Source organism: Dasypus novemcinctus, chromosome 5 (genome assembly GCF_030445035.2).
Source record: "Dasypus novemcinctus isolate mDasNov1 chromosome 5, mDasNov1.1.hap2, whole genome shotgun sequence".
Lineage (NCBI taxonomy): Eukaryota > Metazoa > Chordata > Mammalia > Cingulata > Dasypodidae > Dasypus > Dasypus novemcinctus.
In genome coordinates, this window is record NC_080677.1 from 71,977,004 (window position 1) to 72,003,702 (window position 26,699).

The following is a 26,699-nucleotide window of genomic DNA, read 5'->3' on the forward strand; positions in this document are numbered from 1 at the left end:
AATTTGACAGTATATTAAGAGTGCCAAACTGATTTTTAACTGGAAATATGTCCTTATTTGTACGGGTAAGTGTTATCAGCTATTTTCTCTGGATTTTAGGAGAATTGACTGTTAATTTGTTTACCATAATTGTCTAGTTTCCAAATTTCCTATGAAAAATAAGGTAATCAAAATAAATTAAAAATTAGTTTTGATAGAAAATGTGCATAAAAACATAATCAAGATTTTAAGGATCACAACCATTGCTTGATTCACTTTCCTTTTATTTTCCTGCATCACCATCTGGTGGCTAAAGTGTGGGATAGCTTCTGATACCATAATTGCAATTGTGTTGCCTTAATATCAAAATATTATTATTTTAGTTCTTATAATTCAAGTATTAAGTTAATTACACTTATATAATTTACATGTTATTTATTATACTTAAATTATGTAAAGAAGTTTACTAATATTCTGTAATTTAAAATCCTTTCATATTCTAAAGCAGGGCTGAATTTGAGTTCTTGTTTTTGCTAATCATCTCCACATCTTGAGCCTATTGTTTTGCACTGGATTTTTTCAATATGCAAAAAAGGGGAGAAAGTGGAAAATTAAGGCATACTCTAAGATAATATTCAGATACTGAATGATTTTTTTAAAAGCCAAGGAATTATAAATTTTGTCTATTTTGCCCATTAAAAATGTTTTATGAATAAACAGTATAGAAAGTATCAAGTCAGGTCTGCCTTTATACCAGTTTAGAATCCATGGATGAGGGGAACAGCCTTTGTGAGGTGTCAGGGTGAAAATCAAAAGGCCTGCTGAATGGGAAAAAATTAAATGGGCTACCTCCCTCCCTGCAGTTCCACGTGGAATAATAACTCCCAGGTTTTCTTTTATCCTTAATTCCTAATGTTTCCAGTGGGAAACTACTTGGCCCCGCTAACAATCTAAAAGGCAGACTTTATGTTTCCATGAAGGAGCATTACAAATGCCATTCCTGTACAAGGGGTTCTCTCCAGGAATTTAGGCTTCCTTGACTTGATGTGTATCAAAGCAATGCTAGCATTTTACCATTTGTATCCTGGGATAATGTAATGAACAAGAGTCCCCTGTCAGAAATATTTTTTAAAATAATTTCTTATTCAACAAGGTATCAGAACAAAAATAGATGCTGCATTTTCAAAACCAAGAATTCAAGTTATTTCATTTGAAAAATTAGCAATTTGGGCCCTAAATTGTCTTTGAATTTGATGTGTGTTCTTGACTATGAAATTTAGTAGGAAGGTGCTTTGAAGCATTGAAATTGACTGATCCTGGTTATCCCAGAGACTTTTCTACCACTAATGTTGAGAGACACTTGGATAGTCCCATTAGTTTACTATATTTTAAGCTCACTAAAACTGACATCATTTATCTGATTTCTTAGTCCTTTCTGATTTCAGTACTGCATATACTAATATTTTACTAGAATAATTTGTAAAAGGATAATTACATTGCAGTCATTTAACATCTACTGTGTGCCTGACACTATGCTGGATGTTCTACATAAATTTCATTTGACTATTTTAACTGTATCTATTTGGACAGAATATTTATATTTGTGAATGTGCAAATTTAATACTAAATCATAGAGTTAAAAGACAAATCCAATTCCTGTACTTATAAATCTATGGCTTGATTGTTGGTCACCATTTTGCACTGGCTGCTAATTTTCTTAAACTCCATATCCCAGGAATTAAATTGAAAATTCATATATTCATTCAGCAGATATTCAGCATTCCTATTATACATCAAGCACTAAAGGTGCAACGGTGAAACGGACATTTTCTTTGACCACTCTTCTGATGGAAGTTTCCATTTTTCAAGACATCATTGTGCAAAGAAATATACAATTATAACTGAGGTATTTCTGTAAAAGATACATAGGCTTAAGATAGCTTATAATAGGATTCTTTTTCTTACTCAAGGAAGTTCATGAAATACTACTATGGAGAACTCACATAGAGCTAAGTAGGAACAATCTAAAAGATAGGAGGGGAAACATTATAGGCCAAAGGAATAGGATCTATGGGAGTAGAAAATAAAAAAACATCAGTGTGCTGGGATAGAGGCACAAAGTCCCCAGTGATTTTTACACCAGATGCTGATGTTAACACCCACTCCCTTATATGAATATGCCAGCCAAGATTTTTCAGTGCAGTTTCTAATCACGGACTGCCCTGCTGAATTTTCTGGAATCAGGAATGGAATCAATGTGATGTTAGTTAGGTTTCTGACTGCAGAGTTAGTTAAATGTATACTTTTAAATGAAGTATTTTTTTAATAAATGCCAAAAGCAAGGTTCATCAGATCAATCTTTTGAATCACCACACGAAATTTCAAAGCTTTGTAATGCTATATTATTACACTTTTGTCCTGAGATTTTTAATATGTGGTTTATAAATTAAAATCTGGGCACATGTTACCAAAGACTACGTTTTCAGTTCCTGGAAACAAACTCCATGATTTTTTTCTATTCTAAAGGCAAATGAGTCTAAGATATCTATAAAATATATTCACATCTACTTTAGAATTTTAAATATTTCTCATCATTCTCCTAGGAGAACTAGCTTTGCAATAGAGACCTACACTTCTATATTATTCCTTTTCTCTGCATTATTTATGAGTTTTGCTCTAAGTGTAATTGCAGTATTTCTGTTAACACACCACTGAATTTGTATTTAATCCTTTTGTGTTAAAGTGACAATGAGATGCTTCACTTTTTTGTTTTAAAAGCAGGTCAAGGCCAACAGAAAGACTTAGGGCAATCCATTATTCAGTGCTCATTATCTGTGTCACTAGGAACTTTATGATGATTCATGGTTTAACTAAATCAGTTAACAATATCTCCTGTAACCATTTCTAGTCATTCTCTAAGGACAGATATTTTATCATTAATGTGTTGGCAATTCACTTATTAATAAAAGGAGGCTCTCACATTCTTTTGTTTTCAAAATGGAACATAGAATAAGAATGAGTCAAATTATCAAGGAATGAAGGAATGTTGAAAGGGGCAATAGGACTGGTCATTTAAATATGAATATATTGTTTCTAACATTGAAATTTATAGTAAACAGTAAATAAATAGATTAGAAATTTTTTTGTTTTTCCTATGTACCTGAAAGTAATTTTCAAAATAAAAATAGAAAAAGGCCTTAGGTTATTTGTCTGTGCAGGACATTTTCCTTCCTGTTTTATTTCCAATATCTTCAAATCTTCCATCTCCTTCCTTGCTTTTACCTGATGTTCATTGGAGGAGGCAAAAACCACAGAATAAGTCTCAGCTCTCTACCAAATTCCACCTGCATCTGTACCCAGATCCACTCCTCTATCCCCCCAACAAAGAAGTAGATATGCATGTTCCTAAGGGACTGTTCTGTATGCCATCTGGATCCCATCCTTCCCCATCTTTGAAAGAACTTTGTTTTTTCACTAATCCCCTATTTCCTACATCTTTATTCTGTTCCTCTTCAGTATCCATCCCCTCATGCTCTACCAATCCCTAGTTTTGAAAAATCCTTTTATGACCCTGGTCCACCCTTCCAGTTATCCCCTGTTGTGCTCTACTTCACATCCAAAGCACTTTGGAGATTTGCCTCTTCATACACTCCTACCTCCCCTTAATTCTTCAGTGCTTACATACCATTTGAGTTCTGTCCCCACAGAAACTGCCTTCACAAAATCAGCAATGGCATTCATATTGCTAAGTCCAATGGTCTGCTTTCTGTCTTCATTTTCCCTCATTTACTCTTTTCCAATGCCCTATAATGTACCTACTATTATCCAAATTTTATTCAAGAGAAAACTGAAGCACAGAGAGGTTAAATAATTTGCACTTATCAGATAGCTAAATTGTGATACAGAGCCAAATTCAAACCAACAATGTATCTTGCTCTCCTGCTCATCCATATACTCAATCCCCTACCATGTCCTCTTGATTCTGTTTTCTAAGTGTATCTTGAATCCTTCCTTTTCTGAGCATCTCCACTAAAAAAAAAAGCCTCTATGTACTTTCTTCTAATCATTCTCCTTCTTTTAAATTTTGCTCATAGTCACACAGCTAATAAGTGATAAAGAGCCAGGATTCAAACCAGCATCAGAGCAGAAGAGTCTGTGCCATTTCTCAAATCCATTTCCCACGTAGCAGCCAGAGTGATCTGTTAATACTTTAAATTATTTTGCATGTGGCCTAAAATTTTTCAATGACTCCCCATTTCATAGAGAAGAAAATCCCACTTCCTCAGCATATATGTTAGACTCCATATAGCCTAGTGCCTACCTCCCCAAACTCATTTTATACCACTTGTTCTCACATCAGGACTTTTACACACACAGTTCTATTTGCCTGGAATGTTCTTCCTCCATCTTCATTGGAACAATTTTGTGGAATCAGGGAATTTCTCAGGGAAATTTTCTCCCAAGGGTTCATAGCTCAAATTAGGACACTGTCTCCTGATATTGTCTCCTTGAGCATACTATTTTGCTTTCTAGAACTAATCATAATATATAGTAATATATCAGGAGGCAGTGTGGTAGAGTTGATAGAAGCACATATGCTTTTTTTTTTTTTAAGATTTATTTTGTTTATTTCTCTTTCCTTCCCCCCCTCCCAGTTGTCTGTTCTCTGTGTCCATTTGCTTCGTGTTCTTGTCCACTTCTGTTGTCAGCAGCATGGGAATCTGTCTCTTTATGTTGTGTCATCTTGTTGTGTCAGCTCTCCATGTGGACAGCTCCATTCCTGGGCAGGCTGCACTTCCTTTCCCGCTGGGCGGCTCTCCTTACGGGGTGCACTCCTTGTGCGTGGGGCTCCCCTACGCAGGGGACATCCCTGTGTGGCACAGCACTCCTTGCATGCATCAGCACTGCACATGGGCCAGCTCCACACAGATCAAGGAGGCCCGGGGTTTGAACCGCAGACCTCCCATGTGGTAGACAGACGCGCTAACCACTGGGCCAAGTCCACTTCCCAAAAGCACATATTCTTGTGTCCTAGTGGGTTGAATCCTGGCTCTCTATCACTTATCAGCTGTGTGATTATGAGCAAGTTATCTAACTTTTCTGTGCTTCAGTTTCCTTGTGGATAAAATGAGGATAATAATAATAACTACCTCACAGGGTCTTTGAAAAAGTAAATGATTAATATTTGTAGAGTACGTAGTCAACATAACACAAGTAAATACCATATGTGTGTGTGTTGTGGTATGTGTGTATGTGTGTAATTTGTCAGTGTCTGAAGGCACAGAAACCATCATCTGTCATTATACTTGGCATATAACAGGTTGCTAATAATTATTTGCTTAAAAGATTTTCATGTGCAGTGCACCTTATAGTTAAGCTTCAGTGACCTTCAGAGAATAAAAGTGCATTCTATTTATAAGAATATATAATCACCTATAAAATTCGTATTTTGGCTTGTGACCCACCTATTAAATAATCATTTAATTATATGGTTTTGATCTGAAAATATCTTCAACATGTTATCTGACCCAGCACCTGCCTTCTATCAATTTTGTTAGTATTATATTCCTATTTTGCAGATGTAACAGCCTAGGCCCAGAGAGCCTGAGTGACTTACAGAGATGAGAGAGTTAATATATGATGGAATGATCCCACTCAGCTCAGTATCTTGGATGTTATTGAAGTACTCCTTTCATTTTTTTCTTTTTGGAACTATCTATCCAGTGAACTATGTGAATGCTTTTCCTAGGGCTGGTGAAATTATGTTGGTGGTCATTCTTCCTTCCCCCCCTCTCCTATATTCATTCTATTCATTAAAGACCCCAATAATAGGATTAATTCCCATCCTGAATGCAGTGAGTCACATCTTTACTGAAGTAGCCTCATCAAAATATCCTACTTTCAATGGGTTTATACCCACAAGAATGGATTAGATTTAAAAACATATTTTTCTGGGAACATATAATTTGAAACCATCATACAAAGAAACCAAGTTTCAGGCATGTAAGTGACAGGCTCGAGGTTGCAGTTGTGAAGTTGGTGACTTAGATGAAAATTACCACTGGACCTTTAGTGTACTTTTTGTTACCAATCTATTTGTCTTTCCTTTTGGAAAAGGAAGCTATGCATTGTACTACAAAATTTAAAACACAGTGTAATGGAAGTTATATGATTGGTTTTAATGATCATTTACATATTTACTTTTTATCTTTTGTAGTTTAACAGCAATGCTCAAGACGTAAGCTGTTTTCAACACCTTGTACAGGCAAATGTGAGAAATAAGAAAGTGCTGAAAGATGCAGTGAACAATATCACAGCAAAGGGAATCACAGATTATAAGAAGGGCTTTAGTTTTGCTTTTGAACAGCTGCTTAATGTAAGTATCAATGCTTCCCCCTTTCACTTTTAATATTGAACTATAGTATCTGAATTTGAATATCTTGATAATTACTACTATTCAGGTTTAGATAATGGTACTGTTTTTCAATTAATGACAAAGCATATGTGTCCAGGCCATAAAAATCTTCTATTTTTATTTTCAAATCCAAAAATAAAAAAGTATACAATTTGTAAATTTTCTTTTTCTTTCAGACCTTTTTTGCCATCATATTTCAAACTATGTTTATAAACATATTTATAGTGTAATTATTCAGTTCTGAATAATTACTTGAAATTTACCTGGCATATTAAGAGTACTATTTATTTTATCATTTCCCAATGCTATAGTCTGTATCTATAAATTTGCACTGTTAATTATCTTATGGTTGCTGGAACTAGTTTAGTTTTCAACATTTAGCTTGGGTATTTATGTTTATATTGTTCTTAAATCTACAAAACGTTTCAAATGGCAGCTATTAAGGTGAACAAATAAACAAGTGCCAAAGCAGGATTCCTTTCCCAGTGAAGATTCCACTGAACCACCTATTTCTGTCTATAGTTAAACATAGACATCGGGATGCCTACTACCCAATGTTATAGTATATATCTCATACTGATCTGGTTGTTTTCAAATGGTCATGTCCTCTAGTTCTTTCTGAAGCAGGAGCCATCATTCATTTTTTTAAATCTCTGATGAGGCAGTATTATCACCATGGTTACAGTATGGCCTCAGAAGGTTAACTATGTGATGGGTGCAAGTCACCTAATCTTTCTGTACCTTGGTTTTCTCACGTATACAAGGGTGGTCATCACAGCATGTACTTCAGAAGGTTGTGGATAGGATTTTCCACAGAGCCTAGCACATAGCAAACTACATGTGAGTGCTGGTTGTTGGGCTGGTATTGGGGACATGGTCATTATTATTACTACAATTAATAACTAGTACATGCCTGATTCAGAGTCACCCCATAATTACCATCAAATTTGCTGAACAAATGAACAACTCTTGCATTTTTTTTCCCTGAGAATCTCACTTTGAGATTTTGAGATATCTGTTTGGTTGATCCATTCTTTTGTTCATTGAGATATATCAAATGAGTGTCTCACAAATTCCTGCCACAATGCTAATGCTGGGATAATCGAAGTAAACAAGATGGTCTGCTCCCAAGGAGGTCCAGCATAACACACTAAATCGTTATTCATAGTATAAAGTGAAAGTGCTGCTAAAGGGTATTCAGATAGTGTTTGCTGGGCAGCGGAGAGATGAGGCTCAGCTCATCCAAAAGAGGTCAGAACAGTGTGGTATTGTCTTGAAAATGGGATATTGAAGAATGGGTACATCCTATCTATATAGATGAGAAAGGGAAAGTTGTTTCAAATAAAAAGAGCAGCCTTGTCAAAGGTAGAGAAGTATGAGAAAACAAAGCACATTTAAAGAATTGCAGTGGTTTGGCATGGCTGGGGCACAAACAATGTAGGAGCATTGATGGGAATGGGAAAGCCATGAGAGTATCAGTTCATGAAGTATTTAGGAGCAAACTAAAAGTGTATAGTATGAAAATGACATGATCTAAAGAGTGTTCTAATTTAGGAAGCTATTATAGCATTCCCGGTATGGGAATAGAAATGTAGATATAGTAAGCAGAGTGGCGTGGTAGTTGATTGCATGGGGTAAAAGGGGTATTAAGAGGAGTAATAACTTGGTTCAGAGTTCTCTGAACTGGAATATTAGGTGGATGGTTGCAGTAGCAACCTAGATGGAGGGAGTATGAGGTATGGATAACTCAGCTTTGGACATGGTGCATTTGAGGTGGTGATGTTTAGTAGACACAGTTAGATGTGTGAGTAAGGTGTCAGAATTTCAGCACTCCAGTTTTCAGGGAAAATTATCTTTGGTAAAATGTGCATGTTTGTTAAATGTTCTATGTTTTTTAAGGAAAAAAAAATGAAAGCTCAAAACTGTGAAATTCAGATGTAATTGACCCATTAGGTTGAGATATATTCTTCTTCCTGTAAAGGAATATGTGTTTTTAAATTACAATTTCTTTATTCTCCAGTCAATACTTAAGTTTTCTCCATCTTGAGATTTCCATTGTTATTTTTTAGTATTGTAAATTTGCTCTGCTGCATTCCATCCTATGTAGCTTTTAATTGTGAAATGATAAGGAGTCTCCAGCATAATATGCTATCAGAGAAGCAGTCTAACTAGAGAAGTGCGTTAACCCCCAGCTTGGTTACTAGTTGCTGATAAAACATGATTTAATGCCATTGACTTCTCGTACTGCCTTTGCCACAGTTGTAAATGATTTTTTAATATGATTTCAATTATTCCTTAAGTAAGTCTCACATGTTCTGCCTTCCACACTTCACTTGTATTCTGAAATTCTTCTATTTTAAGTTATTTTACCAAATGTTATGGCTATCTTATTCAAAATTGAAACTTTTTTTCCTTTAAATCCTCTTCTAGTCTTCTTACATCATGTAGTGTCATTCTCTAGTTTTTATTTGTCCTCTCATGGTTTTTCTTTTGCAAGTGTTAAATTATTTAGTCTCATAGTAAACCTTAGATTTATATTTGAATTAGTTCATCAGTTAACATTCATGAAATATTACCTAACATATCAAATACAATTTTCAAAAAAATTATAAAGTTCATATTTATAGATAGATGCTATGCTATGTCCTAGCCATACAGGGATAAACAGACAAAGCATGTTTAAAATGAAATACCATATTAAAGTGTATTACCAACTCTACTAATTATATTTTTATTGAAGTAATCAAGTTTTTCTCTTTGCTTAATTTGTTATAAACCAGCTGTGTATAACTGTTGTGACTGTTTTATTCCTCAGATAATTGCAAATCCACTGAATATTTGATTTGATACACTTTGCTCTACCACAAGTCCTAAGAAGGCTACTCCTAGGAGAAATCATAATGAAAGCAAAGCATTTCTTTATTTCTCCCAAATCCCTCCTAGCCTTTGTGCCTTAACATCCAGCTCTCTTGGCAGGGTTATTATGATTTTATTTACACTAATGTTTCAATTATTAATATATTAACCTCTCAAAGGGGTGCTGTCGCAAAGTACCAGTAATCTGTTGGCTTTTATAAAGGGTATTTATTTGGGGTAGAAGCTTACAGTTACCAGGCCGTCCAGTGTAAATTATTTTCCCTCACCAAAGTCTATGGCCACGTATTGGAGCAAGATGACTGCTGATGTCTGCAAGGGTTCAGGCTCCTTCTTCCTCTCTTGGCTCCATGGTCCCAGCTTTTTCCAATATCAGCTTTCTCTCTGAATCTCTGCTCCCTTGGTCCTACTGACTTGGCCCAATCAAAGCCTTAATCATTATTTAATCAAGTGAAAGTGAAATCTCTGAACCTAATCCAATCTAATATGCCCAGAGGATCAGACCAGTTCACAAACATAATCCAATATCTATCTTTGGAATTCATCAACGGTATAAAACTGCTACAATTAGTAAAGCCTAGTATGTAACTTACATTTATATTTGCATTCAATAATGAAGATAATATCCATATTTCAAAAAGTACAACCATGTCCTGTTGTAAAAAGTTTACTTACTTTATCACTTTTACAAAACAACCCTTTAGGTATATATTATTTTGCCTATTTTACACATGAAGATTAAAAAACATAAATCATCAGAGAAATTTAAAGAGATTTCAGACAATTTTCACAAAAGTATTTTGAGATGAAATATTTATAGTTAACTTTTCAGGTAGGTAATAGTCCAATACAAAAACAGAGCTTTAATGTGACAAACTGAATTTAAAATGAATATTTATGTTTTTACAGAGCTTGATTAAAGGTTTTTTTGTTTGTTTGTTTGTTTTGCCAGTGCTCTAATGGCCTAGTCAATCAGGTGATAGTATATGAAACAGGATCTTTTCATCAATAAAGCAAAATGTTGTCTTCATTAATTTTTATAGCAGGAGATGGACTTATCTTTTTTTCTGAAAAACAGGATAGAGTGCAGATCGTCAATAATCTTGAATATGACTGAAGAATTATAGATCTTTAGAAAGATTAGTAGTCATTTAAAGCCTAGGGCTGTGCTCATGGGCACTTGAAATATGAATTATGTGTCTACTCTGAATTTGAAATGTATTTTAACTATAAAATACACACTAAACATTAAAGACATACTAAGGAAGAAACAAATAAAAGTAATCTCAAAAATTTTTATGTTGACTCCATATTGAACTGATTGTAGTTTGGATTACTGATTAAATAAAATTTATTAGAGTAAATTTCCAATATTTCTTTTTTCTTTCTTTAACGTGGCTATTGAAAATGTAAAATTACATATTGGGCTTGCATTATATTTCTATTGGATAGTGCTGACCTAGAGAGTTGATATTTTCAAAAAAGCTGAGCATATATTAGTGTCATCTTTCATTATTAGCACTTTTGCAAACAAATTTTCACATTTGTGAAAGAGCAAAGATTATAATTTCAGGCCTGAACATTCACAAACTAGTTGTTCAATTTAGTAGCCCTCTGGTGCTAATCCATTGTTCTCCTGTATCAGACTCCTTAGGGGAACTTGAAGAAAGTTTATAAAAGGAGTTGTCATTGGAATTGGAATTGGAGTTGAAATTGGAATTAAAATACGTGTGTCAGGTTCAGGGAGGGTAGGAGGATATTCTGTGGATAGGTATCAGCATTTGCAAAAGTAAGTGTGAAAGAGCATTGTGTGGTAGCAGATCAGCTAGGAGTTAGCAATTTCTGAAAGTCAAGCTGAATAAAGTAGGATGAAGATGGAGGGAGAAAAAATATTTGTAAACAGTGAAAATATGTGTGAAAAGATATAAAATTATAAGGGCATGAAATTGATAAAATCATTTATTAATTGAAAAACCATTTATTAATTAGCTTTTGAGTGATTATTGTCTGCTAGGCAGTTTTCTAGATAGGGAAACAGCACTAGATAAAATTTCCTGGCCTCATGGAGCTTAAATTCTACAGGACAGTGTCAAAAGTAAACTCACAAATAAAATATACTCTCTAACATAGAGTGAAATATGCTATGAAGGAAACTGAAGCCAAGGAAGGGGGTTGCATTCTATTTGGAATCTAAAGCCTACTTGTCAGAAAAGGACTTACTGACAAGCGATATTGAATGTGGGGTATATTAGTCAGCCAAAGGGGTGCTGCTGCAAAATACCAGAAATTGGTTGGTTTTTATAAAGGGTATTTATTTGGGGTAGGAGCTTACAGACACCAGGCCATAAACCATAAGTTAGTTCCTCACCAAAGTCTATTTTCACGTGTTGGAGTAAGATGGCTGCCAACATCTGTGAGGGTTCAGGCTTCCTGGGTTCCTCCCTTCCTGGGGCTTGCTTCTCTTTCTTCTGTGTGCTTACTTCCTGGGGCTCCAGCTTAAGTCTTCAGCATCAAACTCCAACATCAAAACTCCAACATCAAAAAACCCCCAACTCTGTCCTTTGCCATGCCTTTTATCTGTGAGTCCCTACCCACCAAGAGGTGGGGTCTCAGTGCCTTACTGGCACAAGAAGTTTACCTGATTACTTACTCAAGTAAACCTCTGAATCTGATATAATCTAATATGCCCAGAGGAAAGATCAGTTTACAAACATAATCTAATATTTCATTTTGGATTCATCAATAATATCAAACTGCTACATGGGGGTTGAGGGCCATTACTGGCAGAAGGAATAAAGGCCCTGAGTGGGCACAGGCCTGGCCTTTTCCAGGAACCAGTCTTAGAAGGCACTGACCGAGTAGGTATTTCACTCATTACTTGTAACTGTTCAGACTCTTTTCATATTGCTGTATATCTCCACTCTTTTACTCCAAAAAGTGTGCATATTGTTGTCTTTTTAACAGTTCAATGTTTCCAGAGCCAACTGCAATAAGATTATTATGTTGTTCACGGATGGTGGAGAAGAGAGAGCTCAGGAGATATTTGCCAAATATAACAAAGACAAAAAAGTAAGTTTAATTTTATACTATTTTATTTTTAATTTTATACTATTTTATTTTTAATTTTGATCTAGGTGGTTTTTAAGGAGATAGTGATGGGCAGGTTGGTGAGAGGATACTCTTCAAAATGTTAGTGTGCCAATTATAAAGTCATAGGAATTACAGATTCTTAAATGGTGGTTGAAATAGAGAATTATTAAATATAATATCTCAATGAGATTCCGAGTATCTTGTGACTAATATATTTAATATGGTAACTCAAAATGTAGATCCTATTATATATTGAATAGGACCTACATTGAATAGATTCTAACTAAGAAAATATTATAGGAAGAGGGAAATCAGAAGAAAATAGAAAAAGAGGAGCATTTTCAACTTTTCTGAGACAAAGTCATTATATTATTTAATTATTGAATATTCTTAAAATATTGAAGAAACATATTCCATTTAGACATTAATTTTTAGAGTTACAAATAAGGCAATTTACAACAGCAAATCCACATCCTCATTTGAAAACCAATTCATTTCAAAAAAAGGTTGAAGGCAAATCCTTTTTTAGGAAAACATTTTAAAAATATGTTCTTTCAATAAGCAGAGAAGTTTGTGAAGATCAGTGTTTTCTACTGGAACATATTTGTTTCAATGTTTGTTTTGCTGTAATAGAAAAGTATGGGAGAGTGATGTAACTATTTTGAAAGTTCATCCATGTAGCCCATGTAGCTGACCTTGCTGACAGTGTGGAGAGTATCAGCTAGGATCAAAACTGTGATTTTTCCAAGCAGGACTACCATTAGTTTATGTTAACTTTCTGACTGACTCTGCATTTTTTAAGGGGGTGATGTGATTCCAGAGTTGGGTTTTTTAGAATGCTAAGGATGCACACAAAAAAGTAATTATAAGCAATTTCTTATATTTCAAAAATTCCAACAGAAATTGTACGTTATTCACAAGAGTACGCTGGAGGGCAAAATGCCAATTTCCTTTGCCTTTGATTGGAATTTTCACCGTGTAGAGAGGTATGGCTCATCACTAAGCTCTGATGGATTACTTGCTGTATCCTTAAGGAATTAAAAAAGAGAGAGAAATTATGAATTGATTTATGCAGATGACTTGGGAAATAAAATATTATGAATAAATAATGGGGGAAACTATTGATGAAAATTTTTGGAACATTGAAACCCTCTTAGGTACTCTTTAGCCTATACGTGATCTGAAAATCATCAAAGAATTGAAAACATATAAATTCATATAACTTCAAAATAATCACAATTATAATACTCAACAATTAGTTATTCATATGACAAAAGTTTAATGTCATATGGCATAATTTTGACGCAAGGTGCAAGTTTTTTGTTTTTGTTTTTGAACAAAGGTTGATTTTTAAATTTTTTCTGAGGTAATGGGAATGGGGATTGAACCCATGACCTCGTAAGTGGCAAGCTGGCCCTCAACCACTGAGCCACATCAGCAACCTGAATTGGTTTTTGTTTTGTTTTTTTTAATTAAAAAAATTATTGAAGTATATCACTCACACATAAACATTTGTAAACAGTAAGTGTATAGTAATAGTTGTGAACTTACAAAACAAGCATACATAACATCATAGAGGACTCTTATAACTCAACCTACTATCAACTGAATTAGTTTTTTTGTTTGTTCTGCTTGTTATTTTATCTTGTTTTTAGGAGGCACCGGGAACCAAACCCAGGACCTCCCATGTTGGAAGCAGGCACTCAATAACTTGAGCCACACCAGCTCCCTATAACTGGTGATTTTAATGGTATAGAATAGCCACTTCTTTTTTAAAAGTTGATAAAGGGACTGAGCTATAAGTAGACTGTGAATACTTTCAAGTGATGATAACTTGATTCTATGAATATTTTTTTCAAAGAAATCACAAGAATCAAAAGTAATGGGAAGATACATTAATCAAACATATAAGGTTATTACTTGCCTTATTCAATAACTGCTATGCATCGTTCAAACTTCGGGATAAGCATCACCACCTGGAGGTTGTCCCTGATCCCAGGCTTGGTTAGAGCTTGGCTTTGGATCCCGGAGCACGCTGAGCAGATCCCACATGACACTCACACTGGACATTACCCACAGACTCTCTCATCTGTCCTCTTCCTACATTACAGTCTCCTTTCATTTTGCACTCTAAGCATCTGGCAGAAAGCATAGGTTCATAAACAGTTCTCAGTCCATGGCAACAAAAAAATTAAAGATATCTAAAAAGAAAATTAGAAACAAGAATTTTACTTAAGGACAAATTCATAATTACAAAATATAACTCAGATGAGAAATGTTTTTGTTATTCAAATATTCTAAATAATCTAAGGTTACCACATTTTAAAGAACTCAAAAGTAATAAAATAATAGAAAATTCTGTATGAATGTATTGAAATACTGAAAATTCTACCTAAATATTCTAGCTCAGATCATTTGGAAGAGATTTTTTTTAGCATCTTATACTTAATATAACTTTAAATGTATTTTATTATTTTATGATAAATGCATACAATTGCAAGTCCCTATTTGTATTACTTCTTAATAGATATAAGTTTAGATAAACCATCTTTTCTTTTATTATTCTATCATCCAAACCAGCCATCAGGAATTTTGTTCACCTCTGTATACTTTTCTTCAAAAAAGAAGTTTCTAAAACAAATATGGCAATGATCTTTACAATTTTATGTAAAAATTTACAGCTAAAATTTTTATCTTGATTTTGTAAGGAATAACTCTCCAATTTTAAACAAATTTAAATAAAAGACTATAATTGTATAATAGCAGGAATAGTTTTCATCTAAATTTGTCATTTTTCCTTTTTTTCTCCTCTTCCAAAACATTGTCTTCATCCAGAATTAACACAAGTAACGTCATGGAAACATACCCTTAGTTTTATTTTGTTTAGTATTGTATTTGTATGTGTGTGTTTCTGTCAGCAATATAAGAGGTGGTTATATGTCATAAGGGAAGCAATTGTATTCCACCCTCTATTTTGTACAATCAGTTCAATTGTTGAAAAATTTACTTGTTTAAGGCTTTTTTTATAAATGCATGCTAAAATTGTCCAATATAAATATTATTTGAAACACTGCTTCTCATCCCAGTCCTCCTTCACAGGAACTCGATTTTTTCAACAAAGTTTACATTTTTGTGACATGATTAGCCACTTAATAAATGATTCCTATCACATTCATTTTCGTAAAACTGATGAATCAAGTCTTACTCAACTTCAACAATCCTGCAGTTTCTCTGTTTACGTTTCGACTGCTGTTCTTTAAGGACATAAACTTTTCTAAAGGAAACACATCCTGTATTAATGTCTAGGCAACATCCAAAATTAAGTAGTTAGTATGTAGTTTCCATGACATTTTAGTAAATATTGTTTTTCTAAGAAAAATACTAATATGATCATGAAACTAGATTCTATATTCTTAATACATATCTATACACACACACATACATATGTGTATATACGTATTTGTTTTGTTTTAAAAAGTAAGAGCTTAACCATTTTTATTTGTGAGTGAAAGGATACATGGATAGAGAAAACTGATAGTTTTAAACACAGAAAAGACTAAATGATGGATGTCCCTGAATGAGTGGAATTGAGATAGGTAGAGAGCACAGGTTTCTGGATTGGACAAGTAGGAATTTTATTTCTGTAAGCATTGTTACCCCTCATTTCATATGTGTCCTACTTTCAAGCTCAGTTGCTTGCCACATCTCATTTGGGAATATCTTGTTAAAACAAAAACATATTTATTGCTATTTGCATGTTTTGTGTCTACTGATAGTCAAAATTGGTGATGCCAGACAACCCCTATTAATTCTGTTATACTTTTGAGTGCATTAGTATTTCATTAAGACAACAATTCCACAATACGTGGTTCATGCCAAACATATATGTGTGCACATATAGTGTATATACGTATACACTATAAAATAGAGTGTATATGTACAAAAGTTATTTTCCACTGTCTTCAAATATGGCTTCAAATGCAGGGATGGATTAAGGAATGCATCTAACTTCTCCCTCCATTCCAGACCCTTACACTGTCTGAGAGGTGTGTGGTCCATAGACACCAATATGAACAAGAGTTGTCTATCTTTGTCACCTAATGCTTCTTCAGAATATGTATGACAGACCAATTCCATACCTGCAAAATTATTAGCTACATAGAAAACTTATCAACTCATAAGTTTACTATCCACACAAAACATTATCCTTAATATGGTGAAAGTGTAAAAATGAAATTTTTAGTAAATTATAGTAAATTATAAACTTTCTATAATGAAATTTTTAGTAAATTATATTGAAATTTTAGTAAATTATAAACATTCTAAAATGAAATCTTTAGTAAATTTTAATAAATTATAAACGTTCTATGTTCTTTAGAATTCTACATTTGTATGTAACTTTATTAAACATGCTTTAAAAGAAATGTTCACTTGTAATTAAAAATATAATTGCAAAGTCAGAAAGAAAGCTTGGTGAACTTTCTTAAGAAAAACAAAAACAAAAAAACCTCTTAAAGCTACATTTTGAATACTACATTTTCCTCAGGCCTTTTGTTGGTATTAATATGGCTGTTGAATACTTCTTTTCCACTCATTTTTCATCTGAATGACATAAGAAATCATTCAGAGCAACTCAGGTAGGTGTGATGAGGTACATCAGAGAGCTGATGAATGAGGCTGCAGATATATAGCCCAATTTAATGAAGCCAAAATGTTTGAGAATTAGAACAAAATGTTTGGGTTCTTTTGTGAAAGCTATTACTTTGGGGGAATTAATCTACCTGATTATAGATAGGTACGGCTTTAAAACTGAATCCATGTTAATCTCCTCACACAGCTGTTCCAAATTAAAACACATTTGCTTTCTAATCTTTACCTGCCGCAATGCCTTTCCTCAGGGTTCACCCATGTGTACAAGGCCTACTTAAAAACGGTGCCAGAACTAAAACGAAGTCTATCACAGAATGCAAACAAATGAATAAAGGAAAGTGAAACCAGACACATAGTTGAAAGATAATTCACAGGGCTAGCAAACTTAAAGATGTTTGATTTTCTGTAGAATAGCAAAGAAACTGGTTAGCAATACACACTTAAGATTGTCTATCTTGCTTGTAAATAGTTCTCTGATTCTTAGCTTAATTCTCAGAAACAATAAAAAATGCAAAGGCATTCAAAATTAGTAAAATGGAAATTTCAAACTAACATGTAATTTGAATGAGAAGAATAGTCAAAAAAGCACATGATAGATGTAGAATATTTTTCAGTAACAAAAATGCGCAGCAAATGTTATAGTCATCTTACAATAAATATATACTAATTTAAAATTTAAAAAATGATTGACAAGTTCTCTTTCATTTTGCTATCAGATTCAAAGTAGAGGGAAATAATCTACAGCCTGTAAAAGTCCAGAGCAAGTCACAAATGGGTGAATCTGTGTAAATGTTTTATATAGAGTGAAAATTGTCGATTAATTTTTCAACAGATGGTAGGGAAAATAATTCATGGAGAAATAATTCATCACCTTCTCTACTGCTTCTTTTGCAGTAGAAACCTTTGGGATGAATGTTCAAACATACAATAATGGAGGGCTATATTTATATTCAGCCTTGTAAAATATTCAATACAATTTCTAATGCACAGCTCCTCAGATTTAACTTCAGATATTTTGGTACTTTCAAGAGTTTTTAAAGGATTGCCACCTTCAGAATAGGAGCTATATCTTTGTTCATAAAACCCAAGTATATTAATTATGCTGGAGGTATTGTATAGCTGGAAACAATGACTGATGATGACACGGTAACATTGGCCTTGTTAGTAAAGATACCATCATTTTAAAATGCAATCTGTGTGTGTCTGTGTGTGTCTATGTCTCTAACAGTATCTATTTCATTTACTGCTCTTAGAATAAAAATAATGCTGACAGTTCACTCTCTAAAGTAAAGAAAATCTCAGATAAATTTTCTTCAGGTTTGAGTAGTATTATTTTCATTAGTTTTACAGAGTCCTTAATTTAGTATGTAAAACAAACCAAATGAGAAATAAAATTACCTATTACAGCAACCAAGCACAAAGTATCTAACATGACATCAACCTTTGAGTGCAGAAAATACACTTGAAACAATTTCTAGGTGGAATTCTACCACCTAGAATCTGGATGGCACATTCTGTGTGTTAAAAAATTATTGCAGAAAAGACACTAATTTGCTTTTTTTGTAGATTAAGGACCCTGCCAAGAGTGTATCTCCGCAGAGGGGTCTTCCCCACTCAGCCTTCCTAAAGGGATTCCCCTTCTCCACATACCTCTTTCATCTTTCTCTATTTCAGCACCCTCTTTCATCTTTGCTTTCTTTCTCCTGAATTACCCTTTTTGATTATTATAATTATGTATTCATACACTTTTTATCTTGAATTCCCCTCTCTATTTTAAGCCTCATGCAGTAGGCTTTGCATTATTTTGTAAACTTACCATTGAGCCGAACACAGCACTCAGTGCACAAAAGGTGCACAATAGTTTTGAAAATAGTAAATATGTAATAAATGTAAATATTAGGCAAAACTCAATAATGCATTCTTCTTTTAGAAGGCACTGATTAAAAACAGTAATGTTCTTGTGTTTGGAATCTGGAGTAATATTAATATAGATGTTTAGATGTTCAATGACTTTTTTTATTTTTTATGTACTGGGGCAGGGATTGAACCCGGGACCTCATATGTGGGAAGCTGGCCCTCAAACTCTGAGCCACCTCTTCCAGTTGGTTTTTCTGTTTGTTGTTTTGTTGTTGTTGTTGTTTTGTTTTAGGAGGCACCGGGATCTGAACCCAGGACCTCCCATGTGGGAAGCAGGCGTTCAACAGCTTGAGGCACACCCACTCCCTCAATGACTCTTGTATATGTCATTTTAATCATTTATTAAGTAAAAGTGGGGTGAACTTAAATTTATATAACAAACAATTGTATTGATGTCACCTTTTCCTTCACTCGAATCAGTTCAACACATAGATTTTCATGAGTAGTCTCATTATTAGTGGCAGTGAGATATTTGGACTTATCAAAGAACATCTGAAAAAAAAAGGTTGTATGACTTATTTTCTGACTTCTCAACTGACAATATTCTTAGCTTGTTTCCAGAGCTACACATTGCTTTGAAACACAGTGTGCCTGTAGCTTATTCCTGCTTTATTAAATTCTGTCAATATATGTAGAGAGAAGGGGGACCCAAAATCACTTCCTTATAATCTGGTAATATGAGAGGGTGATTTTTTATGGTTATTGTTAATATTTTAAAATGCCAGTAACTATGATATGCATCCACTATAAGACAAGTGGCAGAAATATCACTTTGGTTCTTTAAAATCATATATGCGAAATCTATATGAATACTGCATTTTGTTTTCATTTTTAAAGAGCTGTTTTGTGTTATTTACTTAAATTAAACAAACATTAATTAAACTCTTGCCTCTGTCAGAACCTGGGAAATCTCATATGGATACCTCATACGGCATTTAGACAGTATTAGCCCCTTTTCTTTAGAATTTATTGCCAAGTATAATAAAGTGAGACAAAATTGCCACTCTAGAAGGATGTCGTTGGAGTTTTTCTTTAGACATGAACAGTTAATGCTCCACTAATGGAAAATATTACCTCAATGAATTCTGGCAGTTTGTCCATAGGAGACAACATTGTAGTTATTATCATCATCATTTTCTTCATTACCATAGGTAATATTTACCAGGTTTATAATCTTCCAAAGTGCTTTACATTTAGTATTTCATTCATTACCGGAATAATCATATGGTAAAATTATTGTTATTATCGTCATCACCATCAGCACCGCCATCATCATCATCATCCCCATTTGGACATAAGAAAATCAAGAGTAGAGAAGTTAAGTCACTTACTGGAAGTCATGGCAGCTAATAAGTGACAGAGTTAAGTATTTAAATGATCAACAGTCCAAATTTCATAACCTCATGTTATGCGCCGGGCGGGTCTGCTTTTCTCTTAACCTTGGATAGTCTTGTGGCTATGCCAGTCATCATGTGCCCACCCAGGAGCCTTCCTTCTTGTCAGTCAGGCAAGACTTCACCCTGCAGGTACAGGCTCCTTTGAAAGCACCATCAACTCAAGATGGATTAAACCAAGTCATCAAAACTGCCAGCTTCAATTACCTTTCAGATTGTTGGACTTTATAAAATAAATCAAGTATTAAAGGTGAATTTGGACGCTTTATTTTATAATGCTATAAAACTAGAGATGTAGGTTGTTCAACCCCTGGATTTTGGTATATTTGTGAATTATGGAAACCACTGTAGAATTTTCTCCTAAAATATCCAGTCCAATCTACTATTTTTATAGGCTTAGTGCCATAAAATATAGTACATGGAATAAATTAATAAAACCCATCTCTGACATCATTTTTGCTAACATGTTTCAATAGCTGAAGTTTTTACTTTAGTTTTATTGGCTCACTTTCTTCATAGTCTCATTTCCATTATTCCTTGGAGATCTGCCTATTGTAAATTAAACTTGAACCCTGGGTAACTGATAATTGTTGAGGTGACAGTTTCCAGTAACTGGATTCTGCTGGGAAACAAGAAATTCCTCTGGCTTTTTAAAATAGAATGACCCTGTGGCTTCAAAAAATTCTTAATTGAAGACAAGCATTTTAGGTTTCAACAAGCAAAACAAAACAAAATAAAAAACAGATTAGTAGGAGTCAAGAACTGTAGGGTAAAGTCATAAATCAGTGGCATATGTTAAACAAACCAGTAGCATAATTTTAAGTAACTAAATTTGCTGTTAATTTTTTCTCTGATCAAGTAGGTCAGTATCAGAATTATATTATTCTGTTGAGAGAAAAAATAGTTATTTGAAATAACTGAAAGCAAAATCATATGCATTTATAATTGACATTGAAATGCAAATTTTTAGTGTTTAAAGTTTAATTTTATTAAAACTGCTCCCAGATTACTCTTGTTTCTAGGAAATGGTTGTATTACTGAGCGTGACTGAAGAAAAGGAGAGGGTTGTGGTTTTTTTTTCATTTTCTAGGATTAAAGCAGTACACAAATGATATATGTATATACTTTATTTTGCCTGAGACAGTTCATTCAGCTCCACTTAGCAAGTCTGTATAATATGAAATAAAGAGATTAAGAATTTACTCTGATATAGGTATAATGAAACTGCCAAAACTACAAAAGTCAAGCAGGATTCTAGCCTGATCTTGGCTCTGCTCTTCTCATATATTATCAGCTGCTTTATATGTTGAACAACACAGAAGCTTATTTAGGTCCCTCTGGTATAAAGTAGAAGCCATGCATTTGACCAATCACTTGTCTTCGTTAATATTTATTTCTATTTATTTGAAAGGCACTGCAATAGATACTAAACTCTGGGACGTTTGCAGTCTTGGAGCTGTTGTAAACCAACCCCACCTTTATTCAACCCCAGCTTCACCCTTTATTCTTTTTTTTTTTTTAAGATCTGGGTTTCAGCATTATGAAAAATACTTGCCAAAACCATATGTGATTGTATATGTGTCCTATATGACCCTCAATGAAAATTACATAGAAGCAAACAGTTGAAATGTCAGTTTAAAACTACACAGATTAGTTGGGGAGCAGTATCACATTTTCTAGGGACATTTTGCTCAGATTGGGAAGTTTCCAGTGTGAACTTGTTACATAAATTTAGTGCTGTGATCATAAAAGTACTACAAGGAGTAGGCAAGGGAATTTTTACTCCACAAAAGTTCACTTTAGCTTGTCTACTAGTAGACAATGGACTAAAGTAAGTAATTTGCTTAATTGAGACTTCAGAAGATATATTTAGCTTGTGAGGCTACACATTAAGTATTTTGAGTTATTCTGTGTGTCATTTTATTTGCTTTTATATAGAACCATGTATGTAACACCAATTGGAAAAGAACAACTCTAAATGTAACATACACAACTTGATTGTGCAATTTACCTTAAATTTAAAATTGTGCATATTTCAAGGAATCATTTTTTCCCACAATTATAGCTAAACAAGAACAGTAAATATGAAGAACTGGAAAACATCAGGTTGGAGTGGGTGGTTAGGAACAGCAATTCCCTAGGTATTCCATCATCTTTGAATTTTGGCATCTAGAGTTTTAGAGTTAATTCATTATTCCACAGGGTGGCAGTAATGTAGTATAGAGTAAGAGGAGTGAGGCACGAACCCACAGACAACGCTAAATGGGAAGTTAGTGTGCACAAAGAATGTTTTCAGTTTCACCATTTCATTATGTCTGCACACTATAAAATGTGTAATGCAAAATGATTATGAAATCAGTAATGTTGAAATTATTAAACAGTTGACTAAAATATTTAAAGTGAAACCAAATAATCATGTTATATGGCATATAGGCTTGGAATTTATATATCAATTTTCATTGTAATATAAAGAATTCAAAATTTTAAGTTGTTCATAGTAAACTTTTTCTCAGCCAATAAATGTATTTATAAAATAATTTTGGACAAGTTCTAAGATAATCTAAGAATCTGTTAATTATTAAATATATGTGGTGTGTGTATATATATATATCAAGAGAAAAATAAGCTTCTTAGATATTTGCAAAGATTTTGTAAATATTGTAATGGCAAAACAGTTGCAGAAGTTATCAAAAGAAGGATGCATTTGTAATTCTTAAGATTTTAGTAACAATAATAAGAAAAAGGCAGACAAATAGTGTCCTTTAAAATGTCTACATTAAAGAACATGGAATCTGAGGAAAGGAGTAGAAGTTATACATTTGTAATATGAAAATGATTCAGTCAGATAATGTAGTTTATGCTCAAATGGTAAAGGACCTGTGTGGAAAAATAAACATCGTGGCAAACAAACAAAAAATTTATTTAGCGTGTTTAAAACTTGTATAAAATTTTAATTAAATGTGATAGAATGTAAACTTCCTCACCTATCCCTGATCCCAACTCCATAATTTTGACATCCTCTGTGGGCTCCACCTAGGCAAATACATGGCAGTTAGGCAAATAAAGCAACAAGCTGTTTTAGATGTTATTTTTTTTGGCTGAGTTATGTGTTTATTTCGACTATTTGATGAGTAACACCAGTAAAAATAAACACACAGTGTGTCTCTAAGTGTAACCTTATGTTATTGGAAATACTAGTGTTCCAGCAATATATGCTTAGTAATTCATATAGTCTTATTCATCTATTTCTTCATATTGAAAAATCACCAAAAAATATCTTACTAAAACAATATAGTGGTAACAGGAACAAGTAGACAAAGCAGTGCTTTAAATTGAAATTTTAGGCATGTTTTGAATTATTAGTTATGAAGGAGATTCCCAAGTGTTTTTCAGAGCATCTGGATTTTTCCCCTGCTCTGAATTTCATATGATGATTGTTTAAGGTATTGCATTTAAATTGAATTATCAGTAAGGGTGGCTAACCTGCTTATAAAAATATTTCCATTTTGCAATAAACCCAACTATGTAAGTGTTAACACTACATTAAAATATATAACTAGTCCCCTAAAATAAGCCACCTAAGAATTAAAGAAAATAAAAACATTTCCACTGAGGGGATTTCCTGGAGAGAGAGAGAACAGATATGAAGAGCCATCAACTGTGTACTCTTAACTTAGAACCAGTCATTTATCCTTACAATTTGGGTGATTAAAACTGAGCTGTGATTTTCAAATGGCTTCTTAAATAGCTAGTTAAGGCAAACTGGGACAACTTCAGAGTGGGCCGCTTAAAACCTTCTTCCAAGGGAAACAGCAACATCCCAGTCTTCGTTTTGGGCAGGGTTTGTTCTGATGTCATCTGCACGGCCAAGAACAGTCAAAGAACAGAGAACAGATGTGAAGTGTCTTTTGAGATTTGTTCTCTGGGATCATGGACAAAAGATAAACCAGATGAAACAATTAGAAAATGTCATTTCAAATAGCCAATCAATATGAATTAGGGATAAAGCTCTTAACATAGTTCATGTTTTACTAATGTCACAAACCAGAATTTGAAATCATGGAAAAGTGATCTTCTGCATGTTTATCTTTAGTGAAAAGTCAAATTTTGAACTTTGCTTTAGTTAGATTACTAAATTAGTAAAAATTAAGATGTTAAAAAGCTGTTTTATTTGTTGGCTGCAATTGAATTTATCCTCTATATTTTTATGCTATCTAAATGTAATTACTTCCATAAATAATTAAATTACTACAATTTAAAAACAATTTTATTTAAATTTTTAAAATACATGTGTACTTTTTAGCACATTAGAAGAAACAATGGATGTATTTAGTTTTTGTTTAAAATTCTTGGAGCTTAAAATATTTATTTTATAACATACTAACGTCCTAATAATAGGTGTCCATCCTAAATATTTCCATAGTGTGAAAGTAGAAAAACCATCCCTAAATTTAATAGACTCAGGCAACTAGAATAGTAATAACTTTTCTGTATAATTTTTCATAACCATGTACCACTGAAACAGGGAAATATATCCTTGCAGGGACTGCTTGTGTTAATCATATGTGTTTAACTGGGTGAGCCAAATGCAGTTGGACTGACCTTTTCTACTAATGGAGCCCTAGTCATGGTTTCTGTTTGAAGATTGGAATGGTGTGGGACCCTAAAGGCTAAATTAACAACTGGAGTCGTCTTATATTTAGAGTTGATCACAGGTTTCCCTCTTTTTTGCCTTCCTGAATTCTTTACTGGCCTCAATTTTTTCTTGATTTGTTAATTAACTGTTTTGTTTTGTTTTTTGCTTCAGCTGTTTTGTTTTGCCATTCAATTGATTTTTATTCAGACTAACAGGTACCTATTTTTCCAATCATCCAGGTACGTGTATTCACATTTTCAGTTGGTCAACATAATTATGACAGAGGACCTATTCAGTGGATGGCCTGTGAAAATAAAGGTAACAGATCTGTTTTCTTGACCATATGTTATTTAAATGAAAAAACATTTTGATGACTATTCTTAGGTCTGCATATTATAGTTGTAGTTAACATTGAAAGGAAGTGAGACAAAAATTGTATTCTGAACATGTTCCTATAAAGTAAACATACACATAGCACACTTTGACATTAGTGTTTTATTATATAAAAATCCAGACCTCTGTTCATACTATTGTACATTTCTAAAATAATATATTAAATAATACTCAGTGGTATTTATAATATGAAATATAGTCACATGTAAAATTAGAAATGAAGGAATTTTTTAAAACCAGATATAAGAGAATGTGACATATGTATTTTCTTCTCTGAGTGGTTACATTATTGTTTGTTGTTTTTATTTCTTATAAATTCCTGGGTGATTCAAATTTTATGCAATAATCCAGTTTTCTTTCATACTCAAAAAAAATAAAGATGTTATTTGAAAAATAAAGCGTGATCACCTAGCAACAAAAACAAACTTTTTTTCTGAAGTTTAGTTATATTTAGGCAAATATTTTTATATAAAAATAATAATTATCAAATACCTAAGCACTATGCATCTTTAATAACTTCTCAAATGAAAAATTAATTTAATGACTTCAGGTTCCATACTACTTTGTAGAAGAATAATGTTTATTGTGTACTGTTCTAAGAATGTAGTGAAATTTCACGTAAAGTCTTTGCATTGGTTGTGAATATAAATTAATCAAACTTTTGCTAATTTCATCAATGGTCTTAATATTTTAGGGTTTGGCTCAATTAGAAGTGAAAAATACTCTTTTCCCCTCAAAGACATAATTTTCTGTCCCTTTTTTATAATGCAATATTTATGTATATATTTCAGGTTATTATTATGAAATTCCATCCATTGGAGCTATAAGAATCAATACTCAGGTATGATTATTTAAAACTTGTTTATATTATTTTTTCAAAGAATAAGATATTTCTTTCTGCATTAAATGTCAAAATGTATGCTCAATGTGGGTATAATAGGTGAGAACTGAAAAGGGTTTGTAATACTAAAATTGTATTAAAATACTTTAGTATTATGGTAATATATTGCCTTTTATTTCATTAAGATTCCAAGTGTTTTCAAGCATTCAAAACTCAGGGAGAAAATGAGCATATGTTTATTATTGGGTGTTATAATTTGATGTTGACTGTATTGAAAATCACTTAAATGAGATTACTCAAGTTATAATAACCACATAGAAAATTAAACAATTATTATTTTAGATAAATTAAACATGACCCTAATCAAAACTTATACATCTCCCCATATAACCTGTAGATTCATTTACCTGTTTAAAATAGTTACAAGGAGATGAATTTTCTATAGCTATTCATTTGAAAACATGACTGATAAATAACTTTTTGTTGAATGAAATGATCAAGTTAGTTTAA

The 26,699-nt window shown here is 33.1% G+C and overlaps 1 protein-coding gene across 6 annotated transcripts in view; it reads left to right on the top strand.

The window, feature by feature from the left end:
- Nucleotides 1-26,699, top strand: part of CACNA2D1 (calcium voltage-gated channel auxiliary subunit alpha2delta 1) — a 545,135-nt gene that overhangs the window by 440,035 nt on the left and 78,401 nt on the right. For all 6 annotated transcript variants that reach the window (XM_071215190.1, XM_058297102.2, XM_058297103.2 and 3 more), the window contains exons 11-14: nt 6,197-6,355; nt 12,233-12,337; nt 25,195-25,273; nt 26,140-26,189. In XM_071215190.1, the coding sequence (XP_071071291.1) occupies nt 6,197-6,355; nt 12,233-12,337; nt 25,195-25,273; nt 26,140-26,189 (393 nt within the window). The remainder of the gene's footprint in view (nt 1-6,196; nt 6,356-12,232; nt 12,338-25,194; nt 25,274-26,139; nt 26,190-26,699) is intronic.